Source organism: Aspergillus homomorphus (assembly GCF_003184865.1).
Source record: "Aspergillus homomorphus CBS 101889 unplaced genomic scaffold BO97scaffold_7, whole genome shotgun sequence".
NCBI lineage: Eukaryota > Fungi > Ascomycota > Eurotiomycetes > Eurotiales > Aspergillaceae > Aspergillus > Aspergillus homomorphus.
In genome coordinates this window covers 583,047-598,585 of record NW_020291893.1, presented here as the reverse complement: position 1 = coordinate 598,585, position 15,539 = coordinate 583,047, and the positions used below count along the sequence as shown (strand labels likewise).

At 53.9% G+C, this 15,539-nt stretch overlaps 5 protein-coding genes across 5 annotated transcripts; 2 read left to right on the top strand and 3 right to left on the bottom strand.

The window, feature by feature from the left end:
• Positions 1-334: 334 nt before the first annotated feature.
• Positions 335-2,859, bottom strand: BO97DRAFT_364388 (proline--tRNA ligase). Its single transcript, XM_025692540.1, has 4 exons — positions 2,377-2,859; positions 2,154-2,323; positions 830-2,085; positions 335-750 (listed from the first exon to the last, which is right to left on the bottom strand). Exons 1-4 carry the CDS (start codon positions 2,758-2,760, stop codon positions 740-742), a joined length of 1,821 nt encoding a protein of 606 aa, XP_025554089.1. The 5' UTR covers positions 2,761-2,859; the 3' UTR covers positions 335-739.
• A 151-nt stretch (positions 2,860-3,010) lies between these two features.
• BO97DRAFT_364384 (chaperonin-containing T-complex alpha subunit TCP1) lies at positions 3,011-5,210 on the top strand. Its single transcript, XM_025692539.1, has 5 exons — positions 3,011-3,146; positions 3,225-3,272; positions 3,329-3,414; positions 3,470-4,609; positions 4,674-5,210. The coding sequence occupies exons 1-5, from the start codon at positions 3,104-3,106 to the stop codon at positions 5,055-5,057; spliced, it is 1,701 nt and encodes a 566-aa protein (XP_025554088.1). The 5' UTR covers positions 3,011-3,103; the 3' UTR covers positions 5,058-5,210.
• Positions 5,211-5,360: 150 nt separating this feature from the next.
• On the bottom strand, positions 5,361-8,044 carry BO97DRAFT_468856 (WD domain protein). Its single transcript, XM_025699786.1, has 3 exons — positions 7,287-8,044; positions 7,124-7,234; positions 5,361-7,067 (listed from the first exon to the last, which is right to left on the bottom strand). Exons 1-3 carry the CDS (start codon positions 7,939-7,941, stop codon positions 5,668-5,670), a joined length of 2,166 nt encoding a protein of 721 aa, XP_025554087.1. The 5' UTR covers positions 7,942-8,044; the 3' UTR covers positions 5,361-5,667.
• A 262-nt stretch (positions 8,045-8,306) lies between these two features.
• On the top strand, positions 8,307-14,005 carry BO97DRAFT_385970 (putative rRNA biogenesis protein RRP5). The gene is made up of 3 exons (XM_025693504.1): positions 8,307-8,836; positions 8,888-13,315; positions 13,375-14,005. The coding sequence occupies exons 1-3, from the start codon at positions 8,369-8,371 to the stop codon at positions 13,909-13,911; spliced, it is 5,433 nt and encodes a 1,810-aa protein (XP_025554086.1). The 5' UTR covers positions 8,307-8,368; the 3' UTR covers positions 13,912-14,005.
• Positions 13,968-15,391, bottom strand: BO97DRAFT_476328 (uncharacterized protein). Its single transcript, XM_025700473.1, has 2 exons — positions 15,305-15,391; positions 13,968-15,222 (listed from the first exon to the last, which is right to left on the bottom strand). The coding sequence occupies exons 1-2, from the start codon at positions 15,340-15,342 to the stop codon at positions 14,097-14,099; spliced, it is 1,164 nt and encodes a 387-aa protein (XP_025554085.1). The 5' UTR covers positions 15,343-15,391; the 3' UTR covers positions 13,968-14,096.
• Between the last annotated feature and the right edge of the window lie 148 nt (positions 15,392-15,539).

The following is a 15,539-nucleotide window of genomic DNA, read 5'->3' as shown; positions in this document are numbered from 1 at the left end:
TTGTTTGCACGGGCTCCCTCGATCCAGCGAGCCACTACTGAGGATCCCCTGTGCTAATCTCCATTCGTTGCATGTATGCATACTCTCCTATTTCCCATTGCACTTAAAGCTATTGGCGCTTTCACCCATACACTTTACTGTATCCACTCAATCTCATATCTTTCCTTCCTTCCTTCGCATACCAAGACAGACCTACCTAGCTACTAGTGATCAATAAAAACGAGATAATCACCATCAATCTTCCACTCTCATTGCAAGCAATCACCTCTTTCTTACCAGTACTGCCTACAAAATGAACTCGTCTACCAAACTCCTCAAATCAGAAATCATACTGCCCATTTGGATAAGAAAGAGAAAAAGAAAAAAGGTATCTCATGCATAAAAAGCAAGGGGGGAATTTCTAGAAACTCTGAATTCTTCTCTAAAACTCCATCTCCACACATGTTTATGCTTCTTCCGGAACACCTCACCCTCCTCCCCACTTTCAATCTCCTTCCACCGGAGGTTTATGTTTCCCCTGAGCCCCAGACACTTTTTTCCTTTTCAAACACACGACGCGAAACTGTAATGGCAGGAAAACAAAGTCATAACAGTCATAGTACGAAGATAGATGAGGATATGCACATAGAATGAGAAATTGGAATCACTTCTTGGGAAATAGATCGCAAGTAGCGATGGTAGTGGTAGTGGTAGTTGTAATAAGTAAGTGATGATATTGCAGGTATGACGGAAGACGTTCTTAGTACGAGCCTGTATGGAGGTTGGACACAGATTAGCGAAGATGGTTCGGGGGAGATGATGACCGGAGAGGGGGGAGGGTTAAACTTACGGCCGAACATGCACCACTTCTCGGCGAAGCGCGTACACTTGGGGTTGGTACACTTGGTCTCGCCGGGGACAATGCCCTCGGGCTGGTCGAAGGGAATGCACAGGGACTTGGCGCCCATGCTGGGGGCGCGGGCGTCCTGGGCCTCGCCGGAGTCCTCCTCGGCCTTGCGGGCGCTCATGTCCTTGATCTGATCTTCGCACTCCTCGGTCAAGCAGTGGGGGATGATGCAGATGTTCTTTTCGTTGAGGGCCGGGGTGAAGTCGTCCCAGTTGGTGATAAGCTTGCGGTGGGAGCGGTACTCGTTGTCGGCGCGGTTGTACAGGTCCTTCTGGATGGTCTCGAGGAGCGCGGGCACGGCGGTCGCCAGCTCGGCAACCTGGATGGGCGCCTTGCCGTCCTTACCGGGGATATCACGGCGAGCGGCGGTGACGAAGCCACCGGCCATCTCGCCGGGGCCGAACTCGATGCGCAGCGGCACACCGCGCAGCTCCCACTCGTTGAACTTCCAGCCGGGGGAGTAGCCCTCGCGGAGGTCGGAGATGGCGCGGACGCCAGCGTCCTGGAGGACGGAAGCTAGGCGGTCGATCTCGGCGTAAAGCTTGCTGCGCTCCTCGTCGGTGGTCTTGGCGGTCACACCGACGGGGACGATCACGGTTTGAGTCTCGGCCACGCGGGGAGGGAGGACAAGACCGCGGTTGTCACTGTGGATCATCACCATGACACCCAGGGTACGGGTCGACAGACCCCAGGAGTTCTGCCACACGTGGATGGGGGGCTTCTTCTCGTCGCCCTTGGCCGAGGGGTCCTCGACGGTGATGCCGAACATCTTACTGAAGTTCTGGCCAAGACCGTGGGAGGTACCACCCTGGATACCACGGCCGGTCGCCGGGATGTAGCCCTCGACGGTGGTGGTGTAGAGACCACCGGCGAACTTCTCCTTCTCGGTCTTCTGGCCTTTGACGACGGGGACGGCCAGAAGCTCCTCATAGATGCGAGCGTAGAGGTCGAGGATCTGCATGACTTCCTCGTGGGCCTTGTCCTGGGTGAGGTGGGCAGTGTGGCCTTCTTGCCACAGGAACTCTCTGGTTCTCAGGAAGGGCTGGGGGTGCTTGAACTCCCAACGGACGACGGAGTTCCACTGGTTCAGCTTCAGAGGAAGGTCACGGTGACTTCTGATCCACTTAGCGTAGTAAGGGTACATGACGGTCTCAGAGGTGGGACGGATAGCGATCTTCTTCTCAAGAGGGGTGGAACCACTGTAGGATCGAGAGAGATTTATTAGCAAACGGCGCATCACGCGACCAAAGATAAGGGAATTGCATACGCATGGGTGACCCAGGCGACCTCAGCAGCGAAACCTTCGATGTGGTCCTTCTCTCTCTGCAGAACATCCTCAGACACGAAGAGGGGGAAGGAGCAGTTCTTGACGCCCATCTTCTTGATGTGACCATTGAACCAGTTCTGGATCTCCTCCCAGATAGAGTACGAAGCGGGCTGGCGCACAGGTTAGTAGAAGTACGACCCAGGTTCGACAGAGTGCGAGTCACCTTGAGAATGAAGCATCCGGAGACATCGTAGTAGTCAAGCATATCACCCTTGGTCAGGACCTGCTGGTACCAGCCGGGGAAGTCCTCCTCCTTGGAGACATCAATACCGATCAGAGCGGCGCCGTCAATCTTCTTCTTGGGGGCCTTAGAAGCGGGCTTCTTGGCTTCCTGCTTGCCAATTCCCTTTTCGGCAGGCTTGCCAGCTTTCTTATCGGCTTTCTCAGCAGCCAGCTTGGCCAGCTTCGCAGCCTTCTTCGCGGCGTTTTTGGAAACCTCGCCGCCCTGGGGAGCGGCCTCGGCGGGGGCCTGGGTGCGGTCAGGCAGGGTTTGAGCGGCAGCCGATTCGGCGGGAACCGCAGCTTCAGCGGGGGCTTGGCTGGACATTTTGGAGTTTGAGGAGGAGACCTTCACGCGAAAGAAGGAGGAAGAAGGACCAAACTCGAAAATGCAGTCGTGAGAGACAAAAGATGGGGAAGTCGAGCGGTAGCGCGGAGAGGGAAAGCGAAGGGCCGCCCCTCTTTTGAGTCAAAGTGGGATGTCTCTTTGCGCTTCCTCACCGCCCCGGGCCCGGCAGAACTTTTAGCGCAAAGACAAGGCCCGAACAAGTCGAATCGAGCAGCAAGCAGCAAGCAGCAAGAAGCAAAGCAAAGCAAAGCAGTTCTGTTTCAGTCGGAGCTTCTATTTCTTTGCCCCCTCTCCTCCACATTCTCTGTCTGTTTCATCAGTCATGGCAGGCATCTTTGAGGCCCCGCGAAATGCGGACACGCTTTGTGAGTTTCCATTTCCCACATTTCATCGGACTCCCACGTTCCCCTGGACCTCTGGAAACTGACTACAATCTCGCACAGTCTTGGGTGGACAGAAAATCACCGGTGCCGATGTACGGGAGCAGAACGGTATGTCATCAGTCGACGACACAACTGTCGAAGATGAATCCTAATTATCTCTGCAGTGCTTGCCACGCAGGCCATCGCAAATGTCGTCAAGAGCTCCTTTGGTCCCTCCGGATTGGACAAGATGATGGTGGATGATATTGGCGTATGCATAGCCTCGACCCCACGTTCACCAAAACAGCTTCCTGACGCACATCTAGGATGTTACGGTGACCAACGACGGTGCCACCATTCTCAGTCTTCTCGATATCGAGCACCCCGCCGGAAAAATCCTCGTCGACTTGGCTCAACAACAGGATAAGGAGGTCGGTGATGGTACCACGTCGGTCGTTTTGATTGCTGCAGAGCTCCTGCGACGAGGCAACGAATTGATGAAGAACCGCATACACCCTACCACCATCATCAACGGTTACAGACTTGCCCTCAGAGAAGCCGTCAAATATATGAACGAGAACATCACCACGAAGGTTGAGACCCTTGGAAAGGACAGTCTGGTCAACATTGCGAAGACTTCTATGTCCAGCAAGATCATTGGCGCAGATGGCGACTTCTTCGCCAACATGGTCGTCGACGCCATGCTGGCCGTCAAGACCACCAACCAGAGAAACGAAGTCAAGTATCCCGTTAAGGCTGTCAACCTGCTGAAGGCGCACGGAAAGAGCAGCAAGGAGTCCGTCCTCGTCAACGGCTACGCTCTAAACTGCACCGTCGCTTCCCAAGCCATGAAGACCCGGATAACCGATGCGAAGATTGCCTGTTTGGACATGAACCTGCAGAAGGAGAGAATGAAGCTGGGTGTTCAGATCACAGTCGACGATCCCGATCAGCTGGAGAAGATCCGCGAGAGAGAAGCCGGCATCGTTCTCGAGCGTGTTGAGATGATCCTCAAGTCCGGAGCTAATGTCGTCCTCACCACCAAGGGTATCGACGACATGGTTCTCAAGCTTTTCGTTGAGAGGGGTGCCATGGCCGTCCGTCGTTGCAAGAAGGAGGATCTCCGCCGGATCGCTAAGGCCACCGGTGCCACCTTGGTGAGCACCCTGTCAGACTTGAACGGGGATGAGAAGTTCGAGGCCTCGAACTTGGGTTACGCAGAGGAAGTTGTGCAGGAGCGGATATCCGATGATGAGTGTATCCTTGTCAAGGGCACCAAGGTACACACTTCTGCTTCGATCATCCTGCGAGGTCCCAACGATTTCACCCTGGACGAGATGGAGCGTTCGGTGCACGACTCATTGTGCGCCGTAAAGCGGACTCTGGAGAGCGGCAGCATTGTCCCTGGTGGTGGTGCCGTTGAGACTGCTCTTCACATTTATCTGGAGGAGTTCGCCGTCACAGTTGTACGTTCATCCACCACCCTCATCCCCTTTTTACCTTTGAATCAAAACTAATCGTCTTTCCCAGGGCTCTCGTGAGCAACTCGCCATCGGCGAATTCGCCCAGTCCCTTCTGACCGTCCCCAAGACCTTGGCCGTCAACGCCGCCAAGGACTCTTCTGAGCTTGTTGCCCAGCTCCGTGTCCGACATGCCCTTTCGCAGCGTGTGCAGGACGGTGATGCCAACGAGGAGGAGAAGGCCATCGCCAAGAAGAAGACCTACCGCAACTACGGTCTCGACCTGACCAAGGGTCGTGTCCACGACACCCTCAAGGCCGGTGTTTTGGAGCCGAGCATGGGTAAGATCAAGCAGCTCAAGAGTGCCGTCGAGGCCTGCATTGCCATCATGCGTATCGATACCATGATCAAGTTGGACCCCGAGAGGCAGGAGGATGATGGACACGGCCACTAAACATGTTTGGAACGCGATTTTCCATCCGTTTCCTTGTTTCTTCATGCGGAGTTCTAGATATTTAGGATGAAGGAAGAGAAAAAGTATAATCAAGATATGAAGTACATTATTGTATCATCTGGATATTGTTTCATTGTGCTTTCTTCTGAGGCCATAGTATTGTTCGGTTCAATCACATGGCATACACCCCTAACCTGTGACTTATATTCAAGACTGAGATTGGGTGGTGGGATTTTGTTATTACCCTCCTGAGAAGTAAATTACACAATAAGAGACTGCAGAGCTTGATTTAGGGAATTCGATAGCTTTCATTATCGACAGCAGGTTGTACGCACCCCTCAACTACCCGAAACAAAACCTCCTCTCCCGCGGCCCTCCGCTTTACAACAAACAACACGCTTTCATAAAGGAGAACAGCATGATAACAGGTTCTCGAAGAACAGGAATAGGACAAACCAAATGAACAAAAACACCCGCTAAAACACATACACCTTGATATAGGCCTAAACACCATAGAATGCACGACACGAGCAGGGAAACAAGAATGTGTGAAAGCGCTGGGAAGAGTTCAACGTTCAAAATAAAGAGGTAGGTCAAGGAAATCAGGAATTCATTCGTCTTCGTCGTCATACGAGTCTTGCGTTTGCGCCCAGCCGCAGCGCCACCTCTTGCCCTCGGTCTCTCCGCTTGTACGGAGATCCCGAGCTTCGGGGCCTTCCCGCCAGCAACGCGCGCTGTAGTCATCGCTGACCGTGACGAGTTCGCCGTCGACGGTCCAGGATACGGCTGAAACTTCTTTGGCGTGGCCTTCGACTAGAGGAGTACCGGACTGGTAGATGGGGATGGTGTCTTCGAGTCGGCCGGACAGGCCGGCCCCTGAGTTGGTGCGGCGGAGGAGGCCGGAGCGGGTGGAGTTTGGGGTGCTGGGTAGTGAGTCGGTCTCCGGTGGGGTGGAGCTTGCGGATGGGTTCGAAAGGAATCTCTCGTCTGTGGGGAAGAGAACGGCGCAGCGATCGCTGCTTCCGACGGCGAGCATTTCAGGTTTATCGCCGGCGGCTTTACGAACCCCGACTTTAACGTAGAAGGAGGAAACCTGCAGACGAGGGTGGCGGAAGCCGTAGAGGGGACCGAGGCCTTCCTTGTCGGAGCCCCCCGAGCGGCGTGGGCGGTCGTTGTTGAGGGAAAGCTCTGGGGCATTGCCAAGGACTAGGTGGGAGGTTGAGTATGTATAAACGGTGCCATCGCGGCATAGGGTATAAAGTCGGGAGCCGTCTCCGCCGAAAGTCATCGATGTAAGACCAAAGCGCCTGTACTTGGCGTGGCTCTCGGGTTCTCGAGTGGTAGAAAGAGGGAGGACAGGCCGGTTACGACGGTTGTGATGTGTCGTACGCAGATCCCATAGTCGTACGCAGGCGTTGGCCTCGGAGGCAGTGACGAATAGGTTCTCGCGGCCGGGAGGAAGGAAGGCTAGTGAAGTCACGGTGATATCGGAGCGGCGAGTTTGGGGTTCTAATCCTGGCACTGTATGCGTCTGTGGCATCCAAGCATGCGCGCCATGAATAGTGTTCATGACCTGGGGAAACGTTGTTTTTGAGGAGATAGGGGAAGTAGTGGGCTCTGACGCGGACTCAAGCGAGCACTGCACTTGCAGGCATGGTTTATCGAAACCTTTGCATCGAAGGTCCCAAATGTTGACATTGCCGTCTCTGCTGCAAGTCGCCAGAACCTTGTTGTTAGCCGCTGGCTGGAATTGAACTCGCTTGACTGAGGAGACGTGGTTCGAGAGACAATAAACCGGAGTTTGGGTGGTCATATCGACAACAAGCGCAGTCTGGTCGCCAGAGGCTGTTGCGAGTAGTAGATCATCAGATGAAAATTCCAGGTCCATGATTGAGTTCATATGTGGACGGAAGGTAAGGTATGCTTGCGAAAACCCGCTCTTGTCGTCTTTGGCAGAATCCAGTAATCTGATACCACCTTCCTCGTCACCCACAGCAACAAGACTATTGGCTACAAGACGATCAGCATACGCAGCATGATTTCTCATTGCATCCGGGTTAACTCACTATTGCAGGATGCCGTGCAGAACGGGAGAACATAACGGTCTCCGGCAACGCTCGCGCAGTTGTGGCTGTCACTTGGGCGGGAGTAGAAATTCGAGGTCATATCCTGCCAGCCTTGAAGATAGTGAGAACATGCGACAAGTATGCTATATACATGATGACTTACCAGCCCCAGAGTTTGCTCGCATGGTTACTCGATTCGCGCGATTTTCCATTACACTCCGCATGTATAGCGCGCCCGAAGTTTGTAGTGCCTTGGACCGACGAACAGGAGGAACCTGTCGAGGAGGTTTGGAGGTGAAGGTGCTGACCTTAGGCTCATGCTCCGGAATGCTGCTCACATTTAATTCGATTTTTCGGACCGGGGCGCCTAATTCTTGATCGTAATTAATTGACTCCCTGACATGGACCTCTTTGAGGGGTGACGATTGTAGAGAAGAGCCAATGGAGGAGAAGGAAAGCTTCCTTCTCTTGCTCGGGGTCCGTATCAACTCTGGGGATTCAGATGTGTGCTCAATGGCCTTCAAGGTCTTCGTGAAGGCCGGACCTAGGCGGTTGACAGCGGGGGAGCTGAGCGTCTTGAGTGCCTGGCGGTTGGTCCTGACCGAGCTCGCATTGTTGTTATTGACGCCATTTAGCATAGACCGAGGTGTGAAGAACCTCTTGAATGAGCGTGGGGTGACCGGAGGAGGCTTTCTGGGCTTGCGTCTGAAGCCAACATCGGAGGCTATTGAGGGTGGAGAGGAAGGAATCTCCTGTGATGAGGGAGGGAAAACGGGCTCCGAACGAGGTACTTCGGGGAGATCATGATAGCCGTCCATTGTGCCCCATAGACAGACCAAAACACAGAGACATTCTATGAAATGGGTAGGGAAAAGAGGATGGATTAGTTGGCGCAGGTGCAGTGGCAGAGATTGGGAGGCATTGAGTGGAGCTGGGCTTGAGAATGAAGGCTGGCCCCAGCAATGATAGTCCGTCCTTTTTCTGCCTGGCGCGGTTACAGTCACGGGTCGAGTCACTCAAACTCGTGTCGACGTGCCTTTTTCGTGACGCGCGTTTCCCAACTTGGCAAGCGGTCGGAGTTTCCATTAAAGCTGAAGAGTCTTCCCGATCCGGAAGGCGGTCCCCCCGATCATCGGCTTTTCCGTCCAAAAATTTTAATTTTTCGTCTGCAAGTCCGCCGGTCAAACTACTCGGACTGGGAGCTTTGGAGCAGCTCATCAAGTCTTTTTCTTTCTGTTACCAAGCATGGCTCCCATCAAGCGCAAGGGTAATGCCGCAGAGGAGGTAACGACCCGTCAACCTCAGAAGCGCGTACGAGTTGGCGCAGACGATCACAAGGCAGAAAAGAAACAGAAGAATGCCTCCGACGATAGCAAGCCAAAGTCGGATGCGCCAAAGGCCTCCGAGCTGTCAGTGCTGCGCGACGATGAACCATCTTTCCCTCGTGGTGGTGGCAGTGTCTTGACCCCTCTCGAGCGGAAACAGATTCAAATTCAAGCCACGAAAGACGTTCTATTCGAACAGAAAGGTGCTAAGCCCTCTTCCGGCAAATTTGAAGATGGAGAGTTTGAGGAGGATACGGATATGGAGGATGCTGGAGAGGCGAATGCAACCGCTGGTCAGAAGTCCCGCAAGAAGAAGGTTAAGGGAAAGAAGCAAGGGGAGAAGGATGCGCAAGAGAAAGGCATTCGGATCGAGGGTCTTAACTTCAAGGTAAGCGAGCCTGGTCGCTAGCTTGTAGCACTTGTGCGCTGACAAAAATAGCGAATTGTGCCTGGTAGCATGGTCCTCGGTCAAGTCTCGAGTATCAGCGCCCACAACATCGGACTTTCGTTGCCCAACAACCTTACCGGTTATGTGCCCCTAACCTCCATGTCGCGGGTGCTGGAGGAGAAGATTGAGAAACTCCTCAAGGAGGACGGTAGCGACGAGGAGGATGAAGAGGAGGAGGATGAAGATGCTTTGGATCTCCACAAATACTTCTATCTGGGACAATATCTGCGGGCAAACGTTGTCTCCGTTGGAAGTAATGCTGCCGATGCCAATCCCAAGAACAGGCGGCGCATAGAGCTTTCCGTGGATCCCCGACAGGCGAACACCGGGCTCTCGAAATCAGACCTTATCGCCAATGCTGCAGTTCAAGCTTCAGTTGTCAGCGTGGAAGATCACGGTTTGATCATGGATCTGGGCATCGAGGGTGCTGATGTCAAGGGTTTCATGTCATCGAAGGAAATCGACCCTAAGACGGATACTTCTACCATCAAGGAAGGCTCGGTCTTTTTGTGTATGGTGACTGGTCAGAACGCCAACGGCAGCGTCGTCAAGCTTTCGGCAAACCTTCAATCTGCTGGATCCATCAAGAAGTCGCACTATCTCAGCAATGCCCCTACAATCAGCTCTTTCCTTCCCGGTACCGCCGCAGAAATCCTGTTGACCGAAGTGACATCGACTGGAATGGTTGGAAAGATCATGGGCATGTTGGATGCAACCGTGGATTTTGTGCAGTCTGGAGCCAACACAGGAAAGGAAGACCTGATCAAGAAGTATCAGACCGGCGCAAAGATCAAGGCCCGTTTGGTCTGTACCTTCCCTGCCTCTGAGCCCTTCAAGGTCGGATTCACATTGCTCGATCATGTTGCCAAGTTCGCATTTGACAGCCACGGACCAGATTCCGCCGGCGACGCACCCGCCATTTCGGCCATTCTTCCTGAGACCAAGGTCATCCAAGTTGACCCTGGAATGGGAGTCTACGTCCAGATTGGATCTACGAAACACATCGGTTTCGTTCACGTCTCGAGGTTGGCCGATGGCCAAGTGGAGAACATTTCCGCCGAACATGGTCCCTTCAGCCTGAACACCGTCCATGAAGCCAGAGTCGTCGGCTATAGCCACATCGATAACCTTTACCTGTTGTCTTTCGAGAGGAAGATCATTGATCAGCCATTCCTCCGACTCGAGGATGTGACGGTGGGAGCGGTCGTCAAGGGAACGATTGAGAAGCTCTTGATTGGAGCCAATGGCCTGGATGGTCTCATCGTCGTCCTCGCTGACGGGATTACTGGACTTGTACCTTCTATGCACTTCGCTGATACCCTTCTTCAATTTCCCGAGAAGAAATTCCGCGAGGGTATGACTGTTTCGGCAAGGATCCTGTCCGTCAACTTGGAGAAGCGCCAGATTCGGTTAACTCTCAAGAAGAGTCTGCTGAACAGCGAGTCCGCTATCTGGAAGGACTATAAGGACATTACCCCGGGGTCCCAGTCTCCAGGTACCATTGTCAGCATCAAATCTCATGGTGCAGTGGTCCAATTCTACGGTTCCATCCGTGGTTTCCTCCCTGTCTCGGAGATGAGTGAGGCCTACATCAAGGATCCTTCGCAGCATTTCAGACAAGGTCAGGTTGTCAATGTGCACGCGCTAAGCGTGGATGACACGCTCGGAAAGCTTGTAGTGTCTTGCAAAGATCCTTCGACTTTCACCGAGACCTACAAAGAGGCTTTTGAGAAGATCCACCCTGGCTTGCTTGTTTCGGGCACCGTGTTCGAGAAATCAAGTGACGACCTGCTCCTCAAACTGGATGAATACGGCCTTGTGGCTCGATTGAACCTTGAACATGTTATCGACGGTTCTCCCTCGAAGCAAGCTTCGACCCTTTCCAAGATTCGAGTCGGCCAGAAGCTCAACGAACTCCTTGTTCTCGACATCCAGCGGGCCCACAGGCTGATCAAGGTTACCGGCAGACAGTCCCTCAAGAAAGCCGCCAAGCAGGGCTCTATGCCTGAATCTTTCGAAGACCTCAAGGAAGGCGCTGAAGTTACTGGATTTGTTCGCAACATCACTCAGAATGGTTTGTTTGTCGAATTCATGGGTGGTCTTATTGGACTCGTTCCCAAGCGCCTCATCGCCGATGAGAATGTCAACAAGCCGAGCTACGACATGGTCAGATCGCAGGTCGTCACTGCGACGGTCCACTCGCTCGATACCGATTTCAAGCGTTTCATTCTGAGCATGAAGCCTGCTGAGGCCACCCACGCTGGTCCTAAGAAGCCTGTTGCCAAGCCTGCTCCTACTAACGATGCAGTCACAAACGCTATCGATGAAGGCATTGCCTCGATGTCAGACTTTACCTTCGGAAGAATCGTCAAGTGCAAGGTCGTTTCCGTTCGCGCGACGCAAGTCAACGTCCAGCTTGCCGACAACATCCAGGGTCGGATCGATGTTTCCGAAGTCTTCGACAAGTGGGAGGACATCAAGGACCGCAAACAACCCCTTCGTCTCTTTCGTCCTAAGCAGCAGATTGAGGCAAGGATCCTGGGTGTCCACGACGCTCGGAACCACAAGTTCCTTCCCATCAGCCACCGTACCGGAAAGTTCCCTGTCTTCGAACTTTCTGTCAAGCCAAGCTTCCTGCAGGCCAGCAACCCTAGCCCGCTGAACTTGGAACAGGTTCAGCCTGGCTCGTCCTGGGTGGGCTTTGTCAACAACATCGCTGACAACTGCCTCTGGATCAACTTGTCCCCCAACGTCCGCGGAAGGTTGCGCCTCATGGATGCTTCGGACGACCTCTCTCTTCTGGCCGATGTGGATAAGCATTACCCCGTTGGATCTGCCGTGAAGGTCCATGTCACAGCAGTTGATGCCGAGAAGGGTCGTCTCGACCTGTCGGCTAGACAACGCTCTGACAAGCTTTCTTTCGATGACATCACGACGGGCATGATTTTGCCCGGCAGAGTTACTAAGGTGACTGAGAGACAGGTCATCCTGCAACTCAGCGACTCGATCGTCGGTGCGATTGACTTGATCGACATGGCAGATGATTACACCAAGGCCAACCCTACGGTCTACCAGAAGAACGAAGTTCTTCGTGCCTACGTTGTCAGCGTCGATAAGGAAAAGAAGAAGATCTCCCTTTCCACGCGTCCATCGAAGGTTCTGAGCTCGTCGCTACCTGTGCAGGACAAGGAGATCACTTCGATCAAGGACCTTGAGGTCAACGATGTTGTCCGCGGTTTCATTCGCAGAGTCGCCGACAACGGTCTTTTCGTGACTGTTGGCCATGGTGTCACTGCCTACGTTCGTGTCTCCGACCTTTCCGACTCCTATCTCAAGGAGTGGAAGGACTCTTTCCAGAACGACCAGCTGGTCAAGGGCCGTGTTACTGTTGCCGATCACGAGCAAGGCAAATTGCAGATGAGCTTGAAGGAGTCTGTTTTGGATCCGAACTACAAGGCCCCGCTCACACTCCACGACCTCAAGCCTGGTCAGGTTGTTACGGGAAAGATCCGCAAGGTGCAAGAATTTGGTGCGTTCATCGTCATTGACGGCTCGGCCAACATCAGTGGTCTTTGCCACCGCAGTGAAATGGCTGAGAAGCGCGTTGACGACGCACGCACTCTCTACGAGGAGGGTGATGCTGTCAAGGCGGTTATCCTGAAGATCGACCGTAAGCAGGAGAAGGTCTCTTTCGGTCTCAAGGCTTCGTATTTCAACGATGGTGACGACGAGGATGAGGATGAGGATGAGGACAGCGACGAGGATGGCGACGAGTCGGAGGGCGTCAGCCTCGATGGCATTGGTGGCGTTGACGTCGAAGACAGTGACGAGGACAGCGATGTGTCCATGGGTGGAGTTGAAGTCGACGAGGACGAGGATGATGAAAGTGAGAGCGAGGATGAGTCAATGGACGAGGCACCATCCGCTCAACAAGGCGGACTTGGTGCACGCGGCTTCGACTGGAGCGGCAACTCCAAGGACACGGAGGAGGCGGCGCAGTCCGATTCTGACTCAGATGCCGAGACTCGCCCTAAGAAGAAGAAGAACCGCAAGCCCGAGATCCAGGTTGACCGAACTGGCGACTTGGATGCCAATGGACCCCAGTCCGTGGCCGACTACGAGCGTCTGCTCCTTGGTGAGCCTGATTCCTCTATGCTTTGGCTGCAATACATGGCCTTCCAGTTGGAACTGGGTGAGGTTGAAAAGGCCAAGGAGATTGCCGAGCGTGCCCTTCGTACCATTACCATTGGACAAGATGCGGAGAAGCTGAACATCTGGGTTGCCATGCTTAACTTGGAAAACACCTACGGCACCGACGATTCGCTGGAGGAGGTCTTCAAGCGCGCTTGTCAATACAACGACACTCAGGAGGTTTACGAACGGTTGATCAGCATCTACATCCAGTCCGGCAAGACCGAGGTCAGTATCCTTCTATGGAAAGTTGTTAATACCAATATACTAACGGAGTGGAATTATAGAAAGCGGATGAGCTCTTCCAGACTGCGCTCAAGAAGAAGGTCTCCAATTCCTCAAAGTTCTTCGTCAACTATGCCAGCTTCCTGTTCGACACGATGGCTGATGCTGAGCGTGGTCGCGCTCTGCTTCCGCGCGCCCTTCAATCACTCCCCTCGCACACCCACGTGGAGACGACCTCCAAGTTCGCGCAGATCGAGTTCCGCTCCGAGAACGGCGACGTCGAGCGCGGCCGGACAGTATTTGAGGGTCTCCTGTCCTCGTTCCCCAAGCGGGTTGACCTGTGGAACATCCTCTTGGATCTGGAGATCAAGCACGGCGATGCCGAGCAGGTGCGCCGGTTGTTCGAGCGTGTGCTCGGCATCCGGGATACCAAGAAGGGCGGCCCGGCCATCGAGGCCAGCAAGAAGGTGCGCCCCAAGCAGGCGCGCTTCTTCTTCAAGAAGTGGCTTGCTTTCGAGGACAAGCTTGGTAACGAGAAGATGGTGGAGGAGGTCAAGGCCAAGGCCGCGGATTACATCAAGGCGGTACAGCAGGAGTAAAGTTATGTAACTTTGAGGTTATTTACACGGGCGACATAAAGGATTTGAATCTCTGTATATACCATCCCCAAAACAGAAAAGCATTTTTGCAATGAAGGACATTATTGATTTTATACCTCTCCAACATATCCAACACACACATACCACCTTCCCTATTACATGTCGTAAGGAGGAACAAGCGAGAACTAAGCGGCCTTCCGCTTCTCAGCCATCAACCGCCGATACTCCTCGACGATATTCCGTCTCTCGGTCGCCAACTCCTCGCGACGCCGCAAACTGCCCACAGCAGCCGGCACGTTAGCGACATCGACCCTAGCGCCGCCGCGTACCTTGAAGACCTCGCGCGGTTTCGTCAACTGCGGCGGCGCCTGGACGACATCGAGGGGATTCAGCTGCTTATTGACGCGATCGCGCTTGTTCAGCTTAGCCCACGGATCGGGATCATCATCGACGACCACCCCATCATCACCCGCCTTCTTGCGTCTGCCCGACCCCTTCTTCTTCGCCTTTCGCTTCCCAGCCTCAACCTCCCACGTCTTCCACAACTGCAACTGCTCATCCATCTCCTCGGCGCGCTCCTCACGCTCCGCCCGCTCCTTCTCCACGATCTCCGCCTCATCCTTCCGCCACATCGCCTGCAGTCGCCGCAGGTGCTTCTCATGCTTCGTGACCTTGTGCTCGCGTATATTGGCCACTTCAGACGCCGCAGGCTTGTTGGTTCGCTTCATAGCAGAGAGCGGCATCTCGCGGTTCACGCGCGCCGCGAAGTCGGAAAGTTTTTCGCCCGGTAGGATCTTCGGTTGCGCTACTTTCCCTCCTTCTTCTTCAGTGGTGCTAGTAGGAGTAGTAGTGGTAGTAGTAGTAGCCTTCTTCTTCCGCCCCGCAGCGGCAGCACCAGCTCCAGACTGATCATCACCATTCCCGCGCTTCCGCTTCTTATTACCACCTCCACTTATCCCCTCATTATCATCGTCATCATCATCACTCCCATCCCTATTCTTCCTCTTCGATGACAATGAACCCAGTAATTGTCGCTGCATCAACCGCCGAAAAGCACGAGGCGTATCATCGTCATCGAACGCGGACTTCGGGCGCGATGCCGCCGCGCTACCACTATTCTTGTTGGCGGTGGCGTTGGCGGCATTAGCGGTATTCTTCTTCGCGGGCGCTTCTTTCCGCGCGGCGCCGTTGGGTTTCTTTCGGTTGTGGTTCTTGGGTTGGTGTTTATTCTTGGAGGCGCTGGTGTTGGTGCTGGTCGGGTCGCGGACGGGGAGGGATTTGGCGATTTGGGTTGGGGGGAGGTCGTAGGTTCTGTTTTATTTCTCGTTAGGTTTGATTCTAGATAAAATGGGGTGGCGGGAGGGGAGGGGAGAGGGGGGAGGGGCAGACGTACTCTGAGTCTTTTTGTCTGCGTTTGTGTTTGTGTGGCATTTTGGTGGTTTAATTATATCAAATGGTTGAGTTGGGGTGGTTGTGTTGGTTGCGTTGCGAAGTGTTGGAGTGTCAGTAGGGGAATTTTTTTTTTGTCGTTGCGGACGGGGCCGCTGAGAGCGGCGTATCTTATCGCCGTTGCTGATAAGATCTCTCCCCTTGTCGTTGATCTTGGGGGTTCAGATTGTCCTTTTTTG